The 20,693-nt window shown below is 37.2% G+C and overlaps 3 protein-coding genes across 3 annotated transcripts; all 3 read left to right on the plus strand.

Moving 5' to 3' along the window:
- Positions 1–3,478: 3,478 nt before the first annotated feature.
- LOC112567462 lies at positions 3,479–6,022 on the plus strand. The gene is made up of 3 exons (XM_025244153.1): positions 3,479–3,539; positions 4,097–4,441; positions 4,825–6,022. The coding sequence occupies exons 1-3, from the start codon at positions 3,479–3,481 to the stop codon at positions 5,184–5,186; spliced, it is 768 nt and encodes a 255-aa protein (XP_025099938.1). The 3' UTR covers positions 5,187–6,022.
- Positions 6,023–9,113: 3,091 nt separating this feature from the next.
- LOC112568610 lies at positions 9,114–11,473 on the plus strand. The gene is made up of 4 exons (XM_025245985.1): positions 9,114–9,467; positions 9,708–9,911; positions 10,419–10,540; positions 10,707–11,473. The coding sequence occupies exons 1-3, from the start codon at positions 9,380–9,382 to the stop codon at positions 10,523–10,525; spliced, it is 399 nt and encodes a 132-aa protein (XP_025101770.1). The 5' UTR covers positions 9,114–9,379; the 3' UTR covers positions 10,526–10,540; positions 10,707–11,473.
- Positions 11,474–16,443: 4,970 nt separating this feature from the next.
- Positions 16,444–19,830, plus strand: LOC112568939. Its single transcript, XM_025246516.1, has 5 exons — positions 16,444–16,946; positions 17,633–17,980; positions 18,236–18,436; positions 19,201–19,335; positions 19,422–19,830. Exons 1-5 carry the CDS (start codon positions 16,868–16,870, stop codon positions 19,553–19,555), a joined length of 897 nt encoding a protein of 298 aa, XP_025102301.1. The 5' UTR covers positions 16,444–16,867; the 3' UTR covers positions 19,556–19,830.
- The last annotated feature ends 863 nt before the right edge of the window (positions 19,831–20,693 follow it).

Consider the following 20,693-nt stretch of genomic DNA (forward strand, 5'->3'; position numbering starts at 1 on the left):
TACACATCCAACCGCAACACAAAGGAAAAAAATTAAAAACCCTAAAATAGAACCCCTGTTTCCCGATTTTGGCCCTTTTTTTGGGGTTTTTTTTTTTCGAACTTGTGGGGAGCGTGTTTCCGTTTTTGCCTCCAAAGCAAAAAAGTTGACATTCACTGGACAGCTTACAGCTTTATTGGGAATAAAAATTTCCCAGTCGGCCCCGTAAATAGACCCCAAGCTCACAAGCGTGAAAGGAAAAACAGCCTCTCCCTGCGTCTTAAATTGAAACGCTCTTCTTTGTGGCAGGTGGCGGATGCAGGGAAAAGTGACTCTTTGTTTGGTCCTCCTTGCATCTGAAAGTGCGGCCTTCCCGATGTCAATTGAATACTCCACTCTACCTGACTCGTTCCAAATGGAGGTGGGCAATTGGTTGGGTTCCGCCTTGCAGTGGTTCCATCCTACCTCAGTGGATCCGTAACACAAAAGGGTGATGGTCCCAATCAGCTTCTTTCAGGTGACAGTTTTCCACTGATGTGCGGTGTCCCCGCCAGGGCTCCCTGTTTTTTTTGGGGCCCGGGGTTCTATTTTCCTATTTACACTCTCAAAGCTTGGGTCCTCTCATTGAGAAGCATAATGTGGACCGTAAGAATGTTTGCAGATGACACTGAACTCTATTTTTTTCATAAGTACTGACCAGTGCGTCGGTTGCGTGAGCCAGTTTGTGCTGTAAGAAGATTGTTTGCTTTTAGAGTCAAGTCATGGAATGCTGAGGAAATAAACTCAGCTTAATGATGAGAAAAGACAGAGGCCGATTGCCTATGTGGTTCCAAGCTTAGCCTTAGTCAAGTCTTCTAGACTCCATCCAGAGTGGGTCAAGCTAGAATTCCTCTCTCCAAGCTCCGGTACGGAACCTTGGAACTTCTCATTGTTGACAATCTTCCTACTATGTTTGATCATGTCAGTTCCTGTGGTCAAGGCATGTATTTCCATACCCGCCTCTTGGACGACTCCGACCAGTCTTAATAAGAAGACTGCAAAATGCAAGGTTGCTGTGTCCCTCAAATACGTTCTACATTAGACTTAATGCCAACAGCTCCTTCTGGGGGAATTTCAAAAGAGCGGTTGTCGAGGCCTACAGCGCAGTGCAAAATACGGCTGCGAGGATAGTGGCAGGAAAAGAAAACAACTGACATATACTCCTTGTCTTCGTGACCATAACAGGCTTCCTGTGGAGAAGCGAATTGAGGCATAAATTGTTAACTTAACCTATGCTGTTCAACGACTTTGCCGCTTCTATCTGCAAGAACTCCATTCGCGTTTACACCCCAGCGACCTTCGTTCAGTCAGGCAAACTTCAGACTTGAACGACCGAGTTTAAGTCAGGAATGCTAAATAAGAAGACTGGGTTTTAAGATCTTCTCCAATGTAGCCCCGCTTTTGTGGAACTCGCTCCCCTCTCGACAAGGAGTCTGATATAGTTGGATCTTTCAAGAAAAATCTGAAGACTCCTGTTAAACTTGAAGTTTTCATTGACCTGCAGTTGGGTGGCTGCTGATCACCGCGCATTGAGCGCATCTTTGTGGATGCGGATCTGGCGGCGCTAATAAAACTATACATAATCATTGCAGTGTCACAACAGCCTCACAGAAGGCGAGTTGAATACAACCTTCAAAAGCAGTGGGGTAAATGACACGCGAGTGGGTCTCTTGATGTTGGAAACAGGTGGTCAAGACCTCTGTTTACATCACTGTCCAAGGTAAGTCCTAATGTACATAAAGTCTATAAATAATTTTTACACAACACACACACACACACAAACACACACACACACACACACACAACAAAGTTTACTTTGGTAAATAGAGAAACGTGTGATGGCGACAGTTTTTAACGTGAGGCTATATTTGTGCAAGCCATACTGACAATACATATATATTTATAAATGCATAAATGGTGGTTTGCTGTGTCCATTAACTATGAGATCAGTGATGTCACGTGTGACAAATCCAGTTATGCTTCATTTAAATCAACATGTTTGTTTCAGCTGAGTGCTTTCTCGCTAGAAATAAAAGGGATGACAAAGCAAGTTCACCTTTGCTGAAGGTGTGATTCCGACATTTCTTTCACACGTAATATAAGATAGAAATAAAGAAAGTTACCTATTTATATATAAAAATGGACAAAGGTATGATGCTATGTTTGCAAGCTCGTACTGACATACACTACCTGTGTCAGTCATGAAAACAGTGTGTAGTGTCAGTGTCACACAAACCTCATCAGAAGGCAGAGTTGAATACACCTTTCAGAGGCAGTATCAGCTAAAACGACAGAGGCGAGTGGGTCTTTTTTGATGTTTGGATACACGTGTCAGGACTCTGTTTACATCACTGTACTACAGGTCAGTGCATATCTTTTAGCAATATACACAGATAATACATCTCTATTTAAAAATTCTACACACAGAGTGAGAGATAGCGAGTACAAATGGTTCAGAATTTCTGAATAACATTTCATCGTAAAAAAAATAGTCCTTTCTAATTCACTATTCTCAGCAGCCATGATGATTATTATTGACTTAATTATGTAATTATAGTTGAAGTTTCCCAGCTACTAAGTCAGACTGCATCAAGAATACATTATAAAATGCATAGTGGCAACTGTTCGTTTGATTTACCACTGAGATTTTATAGGAGGAACTTGCTAGTGCTACAAAGTTTTTACTATTTTGGTATTATTCTGTATTATTATAAAGCAGGCTTGTCTGCACACAGCTTAGTAACAAGATTCTTGAACGCCCTCCTCCTTTTCGTCTATTTTCTTACCACTACGAGAAAACTATTGTTGTTGACCTGACTAGTTTTTAAAAAACTGTAAAACATACTATTCAATACACACACTGTTTAGTTTCCATGTCATAATAAGTGCAATTGTTAGTGGTCTTTTCTTTCAATTTCCTAATTGCTAAATGTTGAATCTCAACTGTGCGCTTATCAAAGCCAATACTATCCTGAACACATTGATAACAAGAAAATGTTTTCTATTCTAAAAACAATGACTGTTTTTTTAAAGAAGTTTTCCTTCTCTTTTCGGTCTGCAAAAAACACAAGTTATGCTGCTTAGAATATGTCAATAGTAGCATAACAGAGATGGATGGTATAAGTATACATAAAGTCATGTGTTTTCTTTCATTCTCTTCTCTACCTCCTCATTCCCTCTCTCTCTCTCTCTCACGCGCATCCCACAATGTTATTGGTAAAAGAAACAGGGAAATCAGTGAAACTCAGCTAAAACATTACATAACTTATGACTATTGTAAATTGTATCTGACAGAGATCAAGATGAAACAACAGCAGAATCGACCTTCTAGCTTATCAATCTTATTGGTGAAGAAAGCCTTTACCTTGTGTTATTTAATCATTGGATTGTACTGATTTTATGTTTACAAGAGAATATTTGATGTTGAGGTCAATATTTTAGTTAGTTCGTGATACATGACATGTCTCTTTATGCAGATATTCGGACCAATGCCACCGACTCCAAAAAGACATCGACTCCAGGTATTCACATCTCTGGTAAAACAATGCAAATAAGATATGTGTGGTGTGTGTGTGTGTGTGTGTGTGTGTGTGTGTGTGTGTGTGTGTGTGTGTGTGTGTGTGTGTGTGTGTGTGTGTGTGTGTGCGTGTGCGTGTGTGTGTGTGTGTGTGTGTGTGTTCTACAACAATTTTTCATCCACCAGTCTACAAAGATCTAGCAACATCTTTACCGATTCAACAAAACGGACATAATACATACCAACATCAGAAAGTTCTACAAGAAAGAATCAACATAATTTATGCAAACTCATACTGACAAACACAACCTGTGTCAGTCAGTGTGGGCTATCATTGTCTCATAACCTCAACAAAAGGTCAAGTGGAATACACCTTTAATGACTAGTTGTTTGTACAAAAAGGTGTACCCATCACCTCACGGTTATAATTCTTTGTCTACATCTACTGACACTTCCAAGCTATATACATTTTCATAAAACTGCATTCTCGATATTCGAGAGTTCATCGAACTCTATGCTACTATGTGTGTTTAATATTTCATTGACGATAACTTTTTGTAGGTGAATGCCTTTCGGTGGTAAAAACAAGTCAAGAAATGTTTACTGTCTGGGAAGGGGAAATGTCAGAAATTTCCTTCTACGTCAATAACATCAAGAAGGATAAAAATATTACCCTGGACATCTCTAAGAATGGACAGGATAAAGACGAATTTAGCTCGTGCAGTCTTGTTTTGGGACAGACCTTCTGTATTTCACACCATCTGTCGTGCAAATGCTCCACAAATCTTATCGAAGGTCAGGTCGAATACGTATTTAGGAAGAAGTTTCGAGCACAAGACAGCGGCGAATGGGTCTTTGATGTTTGCAGTACAAAGGTCAACACTTCCATGACTGTCAATGTCCAAGGTTGGTAGATGTCATGCAGCAAGGAAAATATTAAGACATTACACAATCTTTTATATTGTTATTAATAATAATATGCATTATATTTAATATAAAGAAATTAGTTCTTACACAAATCAACATAGATGTCAATATTTGTGGTTATAGTCAATTAACTAGTCCGTCTGCTCATCTTCCTCTGAAAAATTATCACTCTCCATCCCTACTGTTTCTTCCCTGACTCCTCTTTGTGATTTTATTCGCTCTACAAATCACTCTTTACTATTATTTTATGGGTTTTTTATGTAGCTTCTCAAGTTCGTATTTATGTTTCTCATATTCATGCTCATTTTCATTCAATGTTTTTTATTTCAATCTTTATACTTTCACCTTTTTTTTTTCTTCAGCTTCGAGGACGAAACACATTTTAGTAAATGGAGGTCGTCAAAACCTGACTCTTAAGTTTAACAAATCATTTAACCTCCAGTTCTCTTTCCCCGACCCCATGGAAGACAATGAAGGCATCATCCTCGTTCAGCATCGCCCTGTGGATACTGCTGTGTTTGGGAGGAGATGTGTCATCGTGAGGTCTCCGAAAAACTGCTCGAGCTCGATGGAACTGTGTCGGTGCCTGGGGCCACCTTTCGGCATGTACATCCTCCGTAAGGTCATCACCAAGGAAGATTCTGGAACCTGGCTTATAAATCTGTTGAATGCACATCACGAACGTGAAGAGACTTTGTATATTACTGTGGAAGGTATTTCATGATTGGTGAACATATTGTGGTTGTGAATATGTATTTCATTTTGACTTATTTGTGTATATCGTATACATTATTGTTTTTATGATTCGGCTTTTCGCCGGTTAACCTTTTTCCATAATAAAAAAAATCGCACTCATTCCGACACTTAAAAGTTCGATAGAAATGTTGAATATATCTTAACAAGCAGAGATAACTTCATTCTCGTACCTTCGTCGGGCAAAATATTTCTCTTCAGCGCTGGCTTGATTACAAAGTCTTTTTTTTTTTTAAACACCATCTAAAAAAGCAGCTGCTCAAGAAGAGGATCTGAAAACATATTTTATGTTTTCTTTCCTTTTCAGTAAGTATGCACTATTTTGACAATAACTAATACATTTTTTACATGAGTTATTTCAGAATTGCATTTTTATTAAGGAGTTTATCTGGGTTATAGTTATAAATGATGCTCACCAAATATACCTTTTAAACTACTATTGGCTAGGTTATCTGATAAAGAAAAATTGCAAGTGATTTTACATTTCAGTTAGGTTTTTTTCAGAAGAGAGCTAACCACGAGAGACAATTCAAACTGATGATTTAAAAGCAGAACATCACTGCCGGCAACCATCATCATCATTGTCACCATAACAATTGTTATTTTAGAATTCCTAATCATATGGTGTTGACCCAGGTTCCCTTTGGAACAGTTTTGCGCGTCCCCATGACAACAGAAGGTACGAGTTTTGTTTAACAGAAAACGTTTTAACTGTCACTGCTACTCCCATTGGTTTTAATGAACAATATAAACAGAGGAAAAAATTACTGTCTTATTTGTATTGTTAATATTAGCTCATTTTTCCGAAAGCTGCATGTATTACATATATTGCCTACTATTTTAAATTTTTCTTAATCTTTTTCATAAAAAAACACTATTACGAGATGAGCAGCATACATTCTATAAATTCATTAAACAGCATTGGGATCTGGTTTAAAGTTGCAGAAGGAGAATGTTGTGCTCCCATCGTTTATGTTATGTAGGGAAGGAAGATAATGGTTTGTCAAGTCTGTATATTTTCTTCAATGTCTGGCAGTAACAGAACTGAGAAGTTTTGCCGATGTTTTGCCTATGCCTTTCGCTGATCAAGTAATAAGCTCATAGCAGTTGGAAAATATGTACACCTGGCACATGACCACAAATCCGATCATGTTCATCCACATTTGCAGAGCCCTGTATCGTAATGGCAGTCGGTTTAGTGCATGTAAGTGGCTCATTGGCTCTACCCTGTAAGTCTATCTTGAGTTTCTATAAGGAAACGGGTAGATTGTGTATCTGCAGCTGCATACTTTAATGCTAAGCTTACAAGACAACCAGCCTTGTGGTGACAGAAAGCATCTCCGTTCAAAGACATTTGTAGGTTTTTGAGAGAGAGAAAGAAAGATAAAGATGTGTAAATAAGGTGTTTATTTATATATAAAACATAAAAATGAAATTTTACATTCCTTTCTCTCTATATATATATATACGTAAAACCCTACTTTATATATATATTAAGGTTTAAAAGGAAAAAAAATATATAAAACAAAAGCCTTATTCTTAGTGATTCCAATAACAGTGTAGGATAGTGTCAAGCTGTAGTAATGTAACAAACAACACTGTAATTAATCAAACGGACAATAAAGAAGCTTAATATTTTAAAGAACTGGAGGAAGTCTTTAAGGAAGTTTTTCACTGTGTAGTGTCCGGCTCAGAAATCCAGATGAAGTGGTGCTCTGTGTGTTCTTCTGTGTACACATCGTCTACAAGTAATGGCTTCTAGGGATGAGTGTCACAAAAGATTTCTGATAACTTTGCTGATATCCGTCTTTACTTTTTTTGAAGGTAAGTAAATTATGTTTTAGTCACACAACAACAGTATTTTTCCATGTTTTTTCTTAATCTTTTAGCGAACATTACAGTTTCTGTTACTAATAAATCAGTCGGGTGTTGTTTACTCAGGTTATTAAAGAAGTATGCTTGCTGTCCACTGTATCCTGCGAGAGATTTGAGTTCCACATTTAACAATAAATAATAATCAAATGTTAGACTGACAGAAGTAACATCAGAGGACATTGAAGCACTGGTGTACATACGTACCCTAGCCAGTATATATCAGTACAAACTGGTGTATATTCATACACACCATTGTACAAGTACACACTGGTGCACGTGATCCTAAACTATTGAGAAAACTATGAGAGAATGATTTTTAATTCACGTATTATCAGCACACTGAGGATTGTCGACTGACAAGCTATGGACTATTCAAATGATATAAATATGCTATTTAATTATTAGATACATCAAAAATACTTAGAAGAAATAGTAAAGTTTATTGAACAAATCGTGACTTGTTCCTTCACGACAGTTTTCATTGATCATTAATATCATCAGTTATAATATAATTTTATTGTCATCTATATGATTTATTGAATGACAAGGGCCAACTTTATTGATACCTGTTGGCAGTTGTGATCAGAGTTTTAGCTCAGATACAAAAATAGACAAATATAAAGGTAACCCGGAGATAAAGCAGCGAGTTTGTAGGGATATGTGACCCAAGCACTTGCGACTAGAAATATCAGACTATGTTCATGTGTAATGTAAAAATATACGATTGAGGATGTTTTATAAGAATCACTTGGTCACCTGCAACATTCTAACTGATTTGTCAAAAAAGAGGTCAAAAGAAAGAAAATCTGTCAGTATTTTAATTATTTTTTCTTCCTACAGATTGTCGCATGTGGAAATTGCAGACCGACAGCCATGATATTACTGTGGAAAATGGAGTGGAGTCCAACATTGATTTCTTCCTCACTGATTACCGATCTCTGAATGTTAGTCTTCGACTAATGTCCAACATCGATTAAGTAATGGAAGTTTTAACAAAACGTGTCAGATTGAAACACTCATATGAACGAGTTTGTCAGCCGACACCCGGTCCATGCCAATGTATGGGGAAAAGTTCAGGATTATATCGATATCGACTGAGGATGACCTTTACAGAGCAAGATGGCGGCCAGTGGGTGTTTTAAAATTTTCAACCATGAGCAAACGATTGTCAACATACAGTGATTCGTGAGTCTTTCTTAAGCTTGTTCCTGACTTCTCAATTTTACTTATATTTTACTCGCTTGTGTGGAATATTTTGTGGTTCTGATAGTATTTCTGTCTACAAATAGGTTGATCTAAGCCTACGCCATCGGTTGTAAAGGTCTGGAGATTGTTGCTGATAGTGTTTGTCCCTCTCCGGTTTCAGAACCATACATTAGGACTGCCTTCACATTGGTGTGAAGATGCGGATCTTACTAGGGAAGGATGATGCTCGGGACTCCAGATGGGCCGTAGGCTGTTGAAAGCATGCTGGCCTTGTTGATGGGGCTTTTGATGTCATCGTCCGCTCCACCGTCCTTGTTGACAATGCTCTCAGATACACAAAAAGACCTGTTTCCAGATGTTCTTTCCTTGAAGTTGGATTGGGAGTTTCCTGCTTGTTGTTGATTCTCATCACTTCGGTCTTTTTTCTGTTCACCTTAAAGCCAGTCTTCCTGCTTCTATCGCTAGCTTACTCAGTTTGGTTTTGCATTTTGTTGCGATGAGATAGAAGACTGATTCATGTGCAAAGTCAGGTCCTCAAGCTGTTTGGTGAAGGTCTACTGTACATCGTTGTTGTTGTATTGAATCGTTTTTTGGGCAGCATAATCCAGTCTATGAGTAGCAGAAAATTGTCGGTGATAATATTCAACTCTGTATGTGTTAGGAGTGTATGTATTGTGGTAGATAATATTTAACATGGACAAGAAGAAAGAGTGTGAAAATATATCAAAAGTATATTTACCTTTTTCACGCAAAAATTAAGAAATTTGTAGAACTGCACAAACTAGATAATTCATCAATATTCTGTTTTACTGTTTTGTAACAGCTCGTCGTGCCTTAAAACTCTACACCAACAGCCAGAGTATAACTGTTGAAAACGGATTGAAATCAGACATCTACTTCTTTCTGAATGACTCTACAGCTGTAGACATCGGCGTGAATATAGTTGTTCAACATCAAAAAGTTGATGGTTTGACATTTGACCCTAAATGTCGCATACACCACTCAAAGACACGCGGTTGTCAAATCTTATTTGGCCCGTGTGACTGCATAGGTGAAAGGTCAGAGACATATCAATACCGATTGATGAAGGTCTTTACAGAACAAGATGGCGGTCTGTGGAAGTTTGACATTGTCAGTCATGAGGGGACGATTGTTAACATCACAGTCATTGGTAAGTCTACCTGCTCCACACCTTAGTCTCATTCCTCTTCTTAACTATCAGCTAGTTAGTCTATTTGTCTCTACGACCATTGAAAAGTTTATTTATCTCATATATTAGTGCCTTATATATAGTTTTTATATGCTCGCGCTTATATGCGTGTATATATTAGTGTGTTTGTGTCTTTCTGTTCATTAACTCACTTATATTTCCATCCTAAAAAGCTACAGCTAAACTACTTTATTCTATTAGACAGCATCACTTCTTCACAAGATAACGAGAGTACAGAACCTTCACAAGTGACGGGCCTGACTCCTCCCATCGAAAGTTTTACTCTTCCAACAGCAACATTAGTCATTTTGGTTATTACTGCTATTGTCATCTTCATCATCATATCGGTGGTCGCAATTATTCGATGTCGTCTCAGGTCCAAACATGATCTGGAGGGAGAAGAAGGTATGATCCCTTTCTTACAGTCTCCCACCCCGTTCATTTGTCTCCCTTACCACCGAATCCCTGTATGAGTTTTGTGCTTTTGGTGGTCTGTTCAACTGACCGAATGTAACTGATTGCTAATGGACATTTTTCTTGCCAACAGTCGAAATTAAGAAGAGGTCCAGCATTATTTGCTATTTACTAATGACTAACACTGGTAGTGTTCTATTTAAGCCAGAATTTTATAAAGTATTGTTATTATAATAATAAATGTTAAAGATAATGACCATGATGATGATATCCCAAAATGCAGCAGACGCACAATATACATTGCAGCGACAAACAGAAATTTTTTATAAATATACTATTTTCATAATGTTTAATAGGAATATTTTTGTGACATGTATGGGGTAAACTAAAAAAAATTAAATTACTACATTTCATATCTTATTTTTCTAAACTCTATACTACAAGCGAATGAGCTAGCAGAAATTCATTCCATGGACCGACAACTGTTTGATGTTGCAGATAGTTTGGAATACATCAACTGCAGATCTGAGAATTTCCCTGAACCTTTGTCACGTGATGGGCAGTCAGCTGACCAGCCTGGCCAGTCCACCGACCGGGATGACTAGCAGCTCTTGCAATAAGTAAGACGTCGAGTGATCAAGATGATTAGAATAAACATGCAAAGTGGTGGATAGTCTAATCATAAGCTAGCAAAGAGAAGTTTAAAGTCGTTTTATTTCGTACACGAAGAAATATTTTATGTGTAGTCAATGCATTGAAAGAACCTTTTTGTTTATTATTTTACAGAGTTCTTAAGGAAAGATGAAGCATGTAATCACTAAGTGCCATTGATGCATCAGCTACATCACATCAGCACCAGAAAGGCCGCTGTGACAGCTGCACCAGAAGCACCAAAAGAGATCAGCAACGTCGTCAACATCTCCACGTCCACCACAACATCCCTCATCACCACCGTCTTTACTACATCTTGGTGTGGTACTGTCACCAGAATAAACAATATTAAGTTTAGAACCAAAGCCACGTGCTTAGGACCATTGCCATCTCCAAATGAAACCCCACAAACACTAGCGCCTCTAAAGCCAACAGTACAATCACCATTTGCACCAGCACTGATGCCATTTGAAGACAGATTAGTAGTAGCAGCAGCTTCATCAAAAGCATCATAACCTTTAGTACCACCATCGCATCCCGTCCACCACCAAAACCATCAGGAGGATCACGACTACAAAGATTCTAATGCTTGGTCTACGGGAATCTGAAACAGATATAAAAGTGACATTAAAAGAACAGTTCTGGACATTTCATCCTTTCTGCTAACAAAAGAACCTGAGGATTAGAGGAAGCAAACATTACATCGTATACATGGAGTGTTTTTGCCATATTCCTTTTGTTACTAAAAGCACCACTTTAGTTTGATAGGAGAAAAATTGTTTAGATGCCGCATTGTCTCTGACATAGTAGTTTATTTTAAATTCAAAACAAAAATGTACCAAATGACATGGTATCTATTTTAAAATACCGTTTTTGTATCTTAGTTAAGTTGCAACAGGGTATTAAACAGTTTGTATTATCTGACACTGTTGTGAAATTAATGGTTGGAGATGGGATGCATGTCTGAACCATACATATTCCCATAAACACTTGTGGAAATTTCTTACAGTGCATCTAAATCACAGATGAAAACATGCACCTTACTTTCCTCTGTTTTAGCTTCTCAATTTTTATTCGTTCGTTTTGTTTTTCTCTTCTACTCACGGAGCTCTTTCTCTCGCTCTTACCTTTTCTTTATACTTATATATATATACACACACAAGGTCGTATCGGCATCGACTGAAATGGTGGACTTTGCACGTGTATACTCGACATTTTCAATCATCAAACAAGCTTTAGCTTTAAAGGTATTCATGAGTCATTTACCCTTTTTCCTCGTCCCTCTTTTTATCTAACCATTCCTCTCTCTGTCTGTCTCCTGAAATCAAAGTGACTTCTCTGCCTCCGTTCCTTAGCAAAACACAAACGTGCAAAAAGGCCACAAGTGTCTTCGAGTAGTAATCCATATAATTATCACGAGATTTATCACTGCTTCCTGAGCTGAGAGGACTAATTCCAGTTTCTTATTCCTAGTACATCGAGAGCTTTAGGACATCTGTGCACTAAATGATCGAAACATTTTTTTAAAGAAATTACGTCGCTCTCACAATTTTCTTTTCTGTTTCTGATCCTTTACTCAATAAAAATATAAACAATGAAATTTGTAATATTTCCTCAAAGTCCCCTCAACCACCACTAACTATAAACAAAGAAAATTTATTTCAGACCACACTTCACTCCACTAGAAGAACAATTATTAAAAAGGTGTAGCCATTATTTTCCCCAACAAGGAAATGCTGAATATAATCTGAATCATCTGTGCTTAGAAAATTTTCCTTTTCAAGGCGTTCTGTCTTTCATCGCCATAAACTAACACAACAATGGCGTGTTTACAAGTTTGTCGACGTGGATTTTCAATCGCGATGCTTTTGACTACTCTAGCAATGCTTCCTCGGACAGGTGTGTATATTCATTGTTATGTTGTTTACTACTTTCATACATTATGCAAAATTGTCAAGAAATAATAAAGTTTTTGAAAGAAAAAACTAACCAAATCGTAACTTGTTTAACAAAAGCTTCGTTTCTAACCCTAACAGATTTTACTTTGCTCTGAGCTCTTCTTTTTCTGCTGGTCTTGACATTAGTTGATTTTTTGCTTCAGTTCTTACTTAAAGCAAGTTTACATTTTGTAATATCACCTTTTAGAATACGCTGATATTGTGACAAATATGATTTATTCGATCACAATGGCAAACTAGCAATTACACTCGAGAAATGTGCTCAGATTCAAAAAATAAACAAGATGAAGCAACTGGTTGACTTTAAGTCAACGATGTAACTTTAAGATTAAAGATAAGCTACATTAGTTTGTTTATTATGTTTCGAAGAATAAATTGATAAATCAAATTCAAATGCGCTGACCCATACATAGAACATCAAAAATTTCAATAATGCCTTACAATAAAACTCAACGTTAAAAGAACAATATACATACTATACTTATATCACATACTGAAATATCTGGTCCAAAACATTTAGACGAAAAACGCTAAGATATGATTATAGGTAGAGTACTGAATTTACGATCGAGGATTATTTATAAGTATCATATCCTATTGTCAAACACACTAAATGGTTTCTCACTATAGAGATCAAAAATAACAAAATCCGTTGGAATTTTCCTTTTATATATATATATACAGATTGTCGCTTGTGGGAATTGAAGACCGACAGCCAGAATGTTACTGTCGTAAACGGAGTGGAGTCCAACCTTGATTTCTTCCTCACTGATTACCGATCTCTGAATGTTAGTCTACGGATAATTGTCCAACATCGGTCGACTGATGGAGCTTTCATCAAAAAATGTCAGATCGATCACTCAGCCTCAGCAGTCTGTCACCCGACACTCGGTCCATGCGAGTGTGTTGGTGAAAGTTCAGGGTCATATCGATATCGACTGAGGATGACCTTTACACAGCAAGATGGCGGCCAGTGGGTGTTCCATATTATCAATCATAGGGAGACACATGTTAACATCACCGTCATTCGTGAGTTTTTCTAGAAATTGTCCCTCTTTTCTACTTTTTTCCTGTCTGTCTGAGTGAATGGCTCCGTAAGTCTCTTAGTCAGGCAATCTCATGATTAGACAGTTTCTGTTCTTGTGTGTCTGCTTTTAACATGTTGTAAGTCTATCTGTTAACGGGTTATTTTGTGGAGAACCTATACGAGAACTGCCGATTATGTTTGTTTGTGTGTGTGCGGGGTCTACTGTTCCAAAATAGATGTGTATGGTAACAGGTTGGAGAAAGAAAACTAGGGACATAAAAGGAGAGATTATACCGTTCACATAATTACGTTTGTTGGTTTTGTAGGTTTTGTAGAATTATTTCATTTATCAGTGTTTGTCCTTATTCTATTTAACTGTCATGTAACAGCCCGTCCGGCATTGAAAATCTTCACCAACAGCCAGAGTCTGACTGTTGAAAACGGAGAGACATCAAGCATCAACTTCTTTCTCAACGACTCTACACCTGTAGACATCGGAGTGACGATCATTGTTCAGCATCAAAAAGTTGATGGTGTGACATTTGACCCTAAATGTCTCATGCACCACTCAAAGACAGGCGGTTGTCAAATATTGTTCGGCCCCTGTGAGTGCATAGGTGAAAGGTCATTGACATATCAATATCAATTGAGGATGATGTTTACACAACAAGATGGCGGTCTGTGGAAGTTCGACATTGTCAATCATGAGGGAACAATCGTTAACATCACAGTCATTGGTAAGTCCGCCTCCTCCACACCTGAGTAAGTGTCCTTTTTTTAACAGTCAGCTATTTAGCTTATTTCTGTCAAACAATAGATTGCGTTATCTCATATGTCTATACCTTTGTATGTATGTAATGTAAGTTTGTGTGTGTGTGTTTGTGTGCGCACGCATATATTAGTGTTTGTTTGTGCTCGATGTCTATTTGTTACTGTCTACCAGTTTAATACCATTCCCGCCATAAAAAACATTGTTATTCAAGCAGAAAGCTTCACATCGTCAAAAGGTCACCAAAGTACAGAGCCTTTACAAGTGACGGTCTTGACTCCTACCATCGAAAGTTACAGTCTGTCAACTTCAATCATAGTCATTTTAATCATCGCCATTGTTGTCATCTTCATCATCATATTGCTGGTCGCTGGTCATTCCAGGACCCATCGCCCAGTCATCGGAAGAGCAGGTATGGCCTCTTTCTTACAATCTCTCACCTTTCTTCGCTCTTATCTCAGTTTGTGTGCGTGTGTGGTGTTTTTTTTTTTGTTTTGTTTGTTTTTTGTTTTATTGTTTTGTTTTGTTTTTGTTTTTTTGTTTTGTTTTTTGTTGTGTTTGGTTTATTTGTTGGTATTTTTGGGAGGGGGGAAGCGGGAAGAGTCTGTTCAAAGCGGAGTTCAGCTTTGCAACCGCGACTCTTCATGCCCGGCTTTTTTCTGTCGAGTGGCACAGTGGGAAAGCTTGTGACAAGGCATTGACAACTATCAATCTTGTCAAGTGTTTTACAACACGTGAGGCCGGAAGTGAGTGGAAACTTTGCTCAAACTGAGAAGAATTCACGCATTATTCGCCTATTATTAATTACAAGCTTTGCTGTTCTTTTATATTTTCTCCAGGATTAATAAATTTTTGTCATTACAATCAACTAACAAAATAGATAATGATTTGCACCAGCACTGATGCCATTTAAAGACAGAATAGCAGTAGCAGCAGCTTCATCAAACGCACCAATCACAGACATCGCAACCATTCCATTTCCAAAACCATCAGGAGGATCGTGACTACAAAGATTCTAATGCTAGGTATATGGAATCTGAAACAGATATTAAGGTGACTTTAAAAGAACAATTCTCGACACTCCATTGTTTCTGCTAACAAAAGGGCCTGACGATTAAGCCTGGAAGCAAACTTTACATCGAACACATGGAGTGTTTTAGTCGTTTTATTTTTGTTATTGAACCACTTTATTTTGATAGAAAGAAAATTGCTTAGAAGAATTGCTTTATTTCATCTTACACATCAGTTATTTGTTATTAAAAACAAACATGTACCAAGTGACATGGTATCTATTTTCGAATACCGTTTTCTTTATTTTATGTTGATTAAGTTCCAACAGAGGTATTAAATAGTTGTCATTGTCTGACCCCGTTGTGAAATTAATGGTTTCAGATGAAGTGCAGGTTGGGGAAATCTCTCCAGTATGAACCATACTTATACCCATAAACACTCGCGGAAATCTCTTACAGTGCCCCTAAATCACCAGATGATAACATGCGCCCTACCTTCCACTGATTTAGCTTCTCAATGTTTACTCGTTCGTTAATTTTTCTCTTCTGCTCATTGATCTCTTTCTCTTGGCCTCATCATCATCATCATCATCATCATCATCATCATCATCATCATCATCATCATCATCATCATCATCATCATCATGAAACTTGGAGGAGATCGGTCCAAAGCAATGTGGAGACAGCTGACATGACATGGTCCCAACTGGAAAGGGACGCCCAGAACCAGGTCCAATGGCGGTGTGGTTGAGGACCTATGCTCCACTGGGTGTGATTAGGAAAAGAAGAAGAATACAGCCTTCTAATGATTGTTTCTGTGTAATACGGTTAACGACAATGTCTTGAATGTTTATCTGTGCCCAGCGCATTGAGCTCGCCTCACCACAGACATAGTAGTAGTAGAACACACGAGAAGTAGGGGTTTTAATGATACGTTTTGTAATATTAAAATAAAATGTATCTGATATATTTTAAATTACACTTAATGTTATGCTACTTGATACATTATAGTATACATATGGTAGATAAAGTTAGGTTATTTAATTCATAATACATCAGCAGTTGTGGCTAGTCGGGGCCTGAAGTTTGGGGTGCAGATAGTCACAAGTGTTCCATCTAATTATCACAAGATTTATCACTGCTTCATGAGCTGAGAGGACGAATTCCAGTTTCTTATTCCTAGTACATCGAGAGCTTTAGGACATCTGTGCACTATATGATCGAAACATTTTTTTAAAGAAATTACTTAGCTGTCACAATTTTCATTTGTATTTCTGATCCTTTACTCAATAAAAATATAAAAATGAAATTTGTAATATTTTCCTCAAAGTCCCCCCAACCACCACCAATTATAAATATACGAAATTTATTTCAGACCATATTTCACACCACGATAAGATTTATTATTAAAACTGTGCAGTTTTTTTTTTTTACAAACAAGGAAATGTTGAGATTAATCTGAATCATCTGTGCTTAGAACATTGTCCTTGTAGGACGTTGCTGTCTTTACATCGCCATAAACTAACACAACAATGGTGTGTTTACAAGTTTGTAGACGAGGGTTTTCATTCGCGATGCTATTGGTTACTTTAGCAGTGTTTCCTCGGACAGGTGTGTATAATCATTATTATGTAGTTTAATACTTTGATACATTATACAAAACTGTCAAAAAATACTGAAGCTTTTGTAAGGAAAAGACTAAACAAATCATAACTTGTTGTTTGACAAAAGCTTTATTTCTCTTTGTAACAAATGTTATTTCTTTTTACAAATAATGAAATAATTTTAAGGTTTTCTTTTTAAAAACGATAATATCTTCAGATTTTATTTAAACGAGAGCGAATAAATCAAATTCCTGACAAATAATATAAAAAAACCAACACTAGCATTTCAGCTTAGAGAGATCATAGAATAATGCACTAACAGAAGTATATGAGTCTTTGCTGATATAGACAAACTAAACACACACCACTACAAAGCTAAACATACTATATATCGTTATTATTAATTTCTTTCGCTTATTTATAAACTTATTTTTAAATTTACAAATAAATTTAGAATCATTTGCATTTTTAATGGTTTTTAAATAACTGCTCAGTCAAAACAAAACCATTGGAGTTTTTTTTAAAAAGAACACTTTCAAATAAAAATGAGTAACACGTCTGAGAAAGAAAACTAGAGACACAAAAAGAGAGATTACACCTTTCACATAATTACCTTTGTTGGCTTTGTAGGGTTTGTAGAATTATTTCATTTCTCAGTGTTTGTAAGTTTTCCATTTAACTGTCGTGTAACAGCGCGTCCGGCCTTGAAAATCTTCACCAAGAGCCAGAGTCTGAGTGTAAAAGAAGGAGAGACATCAGACATCGACTTCTCTCTCAATTTCTCTACAGCTGTAGACGCCGGGGTGAAGATAGTTGTTCAACATCAAAAAGTTGGTGGTTTGACATTTGACACTAAATGTCGCATAGACCACACAAAGACAGGCGCTTGTCAAATCTTGTTCGGCCCGTGTGAGTGCATAGGTGAAAGGTCAGAGACATACCAATACCGACTGAAGATGACCTTTACAAAAGAAGATGACGGTCTGTGGAAGTTCGACTTTGTCAGTCATGAGTGGACGATTGTTAACATCACTGTCATTGGTAAGTCCACCTGCTCCACACCTGAGTAAGTGTCCTTTTTGTTAACAGTCAGGTATTTAGTTAAATTGTCTCTCCATCAATAAATCGCTTTATCTTTCATGTCTGTACCTTTGTATGTATGTAAAAAGGGTGTATGTGTGTATGCGCACTCGCGCGAAGATATATATATATCAGAGTTTGTCTTCCATGTCTATTGTTACTCTCTACTAGTTCACTCCCGTTCCCGTCATAAAAATTGTATCGTTTTTATAACAGAGAGCATCACTTCGTCACAAGCTCACGAGAGTACAGAGCCTGCACAAGTGACGAGTCTGACCCCTACCATCGAAAGCTACACTCTACCAACTACAATCATAGTCATTTTAATCATCACCGTTATTGTCATCGTCATCATCATATCGTTGATCGCAGTTCGTTGTCATTCCAGGACCCATCGGCCAGTCATTGGAAGAGCAGGTATGACCTCTTTCTTACAATCTCTCACCTTGCTTTGCTTTTATCCCAGTTTTTTGTTTCTTGTGTTTGTTTGTTGGTTTGTTTGTTTGTTTGTTTGTTTTTTTGTTTGTTTGTTTGTTTGTTTGTTTGTTTGTTTGTTTGTTTGTTTGTTTGTGTTTTTCGTGTGTTTATTTGCTGTTTTTCGGGGGGAAGACTGTTCAATGCGGAGTTTGGTTTTGCAAACGCGACTCTTCCTGCCTGACATTCTGCTGTCAAGTGGCACAGTGGGAAAGCTTGTGACAACTGTTAATCGTCTTGTCAATTGTTTTACAACACGTGAGGCCGGAAGTGAGTGGACATTTTGCTCGAACTGAGAAGAATTCCCGCATTATTAGCTCATTAATAATTAAAAGCTTTTCTGGTTTTTTTTATATTTTATCCAGGATTAATAAAGTATTGTCATCACAATCAACAAAATAGATGATGATGATGATGATGATGATGATGATGATGATGATGATGATGGTGTGGTGGTGTGTGGTGGTGTGAAAGGTGCACCACCACCATACATGCATCATCATCATCATCATGATGATGATGATGATGACTTTTGTTTGTTAGTATATATATCGTGTCAAAAATGTTAAAATCTCATTGACTAAAAGGAACTGTTAATTTCCAAGATAATTCCGATATGTGGGTGAGGTAAACAATCGTAGCAATATCTAGTGAATTAGTTTAATCACTCGAGAGATTTTAGAAAGAAAAGATGACTACGCTGACAGGAAGTCCCTCAGAGGAAGAGTATGAGGATACTGGCTGGATGGAACAAGTTCAGTGCGATGTGCAAAGTTCAATGACCGCTACATCACGTGACGTGCAGTCAGGTCACCATCTGGAGCAAACTACTGAAACAAGTGGTACGTATTTTACAAAAGGTAGTAAGTATGAATCAATACCATTTTTATTATCAAGATATTTATCGTCGTCATCACTTTTTTTGCAGAGATATTTTCAGGTTCTTTAAAGGAAGAGGAAACTATTGACTTCAGAAAGTCTGTCGAGACTGACGCTGACTCCGTAACCTCGACAGCCACAACACCATCAACACCAGAACTACCACCGAGGCTGTACACATGATGTTTAGCATTTAACTTGGTGTCGGGAAATATTCTAAGATCTGAATGTAATTAATAACTACAAATTGCACTTTTATTGTTTTCAGCTAGATGTATTGACCCCTAAGTGGAAATATTTTGTTGCAGTATTGATGCCGAACTGAAATTTTGTTTAATTAATCTTTTGTATGCACGAGTATGTAAATAGCATGCATCTTGGTTTTAACTCACTTTATATTTTCAAAACTAATGGTAGGTAGCTAAATCGCCTTTTCACACCAACTAAGGAGCGTAGTAATAAAGACAACTCAAGAAACATGCCAACAATTTTGATCCTTTCAGACTTGTTTGTTGTTCTCGACAAGTTTTGTGTGTATGTCTATTTTAAAATGTTAGTTTGACATTGGTGATTAAAATAGTTTTAAGATTAAGGTCAGGTTGAGAGCAAGGGCTTACATTAGCGAGATGACAAATTTGAGAATAGGTATACTGTGATGAGACCCTTATTCATAAAGGACGCTTCTTAAAATCAAGGAAATATTTAGTTCCATCTCTAATCTTACTTCCCTGGGATTTCATCTTCTTGCTGATTAAAACCGTCTTAAGGTTTACAATTCACTTAGATGATGGGGCTGGTGCTCAGACTGTTTGCTACTTTCCCATCGCATTAACATGAAATTCATTTTCTGAGAATATGTAGAAAATCTGTTTCAGTTCATAGCTTTTATTATGTGGTCACTTGCTTTACATGTGTGTTTATACTTGTTTCTTGTTGTGTCTCACAGCTTAGTCAAATAATGAAAATTGAAACTAACAGAAAAAAACATGCAAGCAGATTACTAAATTATGACTACACATATAATCGTACTGATACCAGTAAATAAATAATGTATACAGATAAAAACACCTTTACATATCGTTTCAAAATCCGTACCAACTACTACTCTTCAGCAACAGGGAATCTTTCTGAAGTTTGAAGAACTGTAAGAGTCTTCAGCTTTTATTTCCTTGTATCAACGGTCAAGGAAGACAAACAGGAAGACTTGTTACTGTGAGAAACGGAGAAAAGGCGAATATTGTTCAGGCGAATAAATATATTTACGCAGATACATAAAAATGTTACAAAAACCTCTTTTTAAATATGCATTTACATCTTATGG

Source organism: Pomacea canaliculata, linkage group LG7, assembly GCF_003073045.1.
Source record: "Pomacea canaliculata isolate SZHN2017 linkage group LG7, ASM307304v1, whole genome shotgun sequence".
NCBI classification, from domain to species: domain Eukaryota; kingdom Metazoa; phylum Mollusca; class Gastropoda; order Architaenioglossa; family Ampullariidae; genus Pomacea; species Pomacea canaliculata.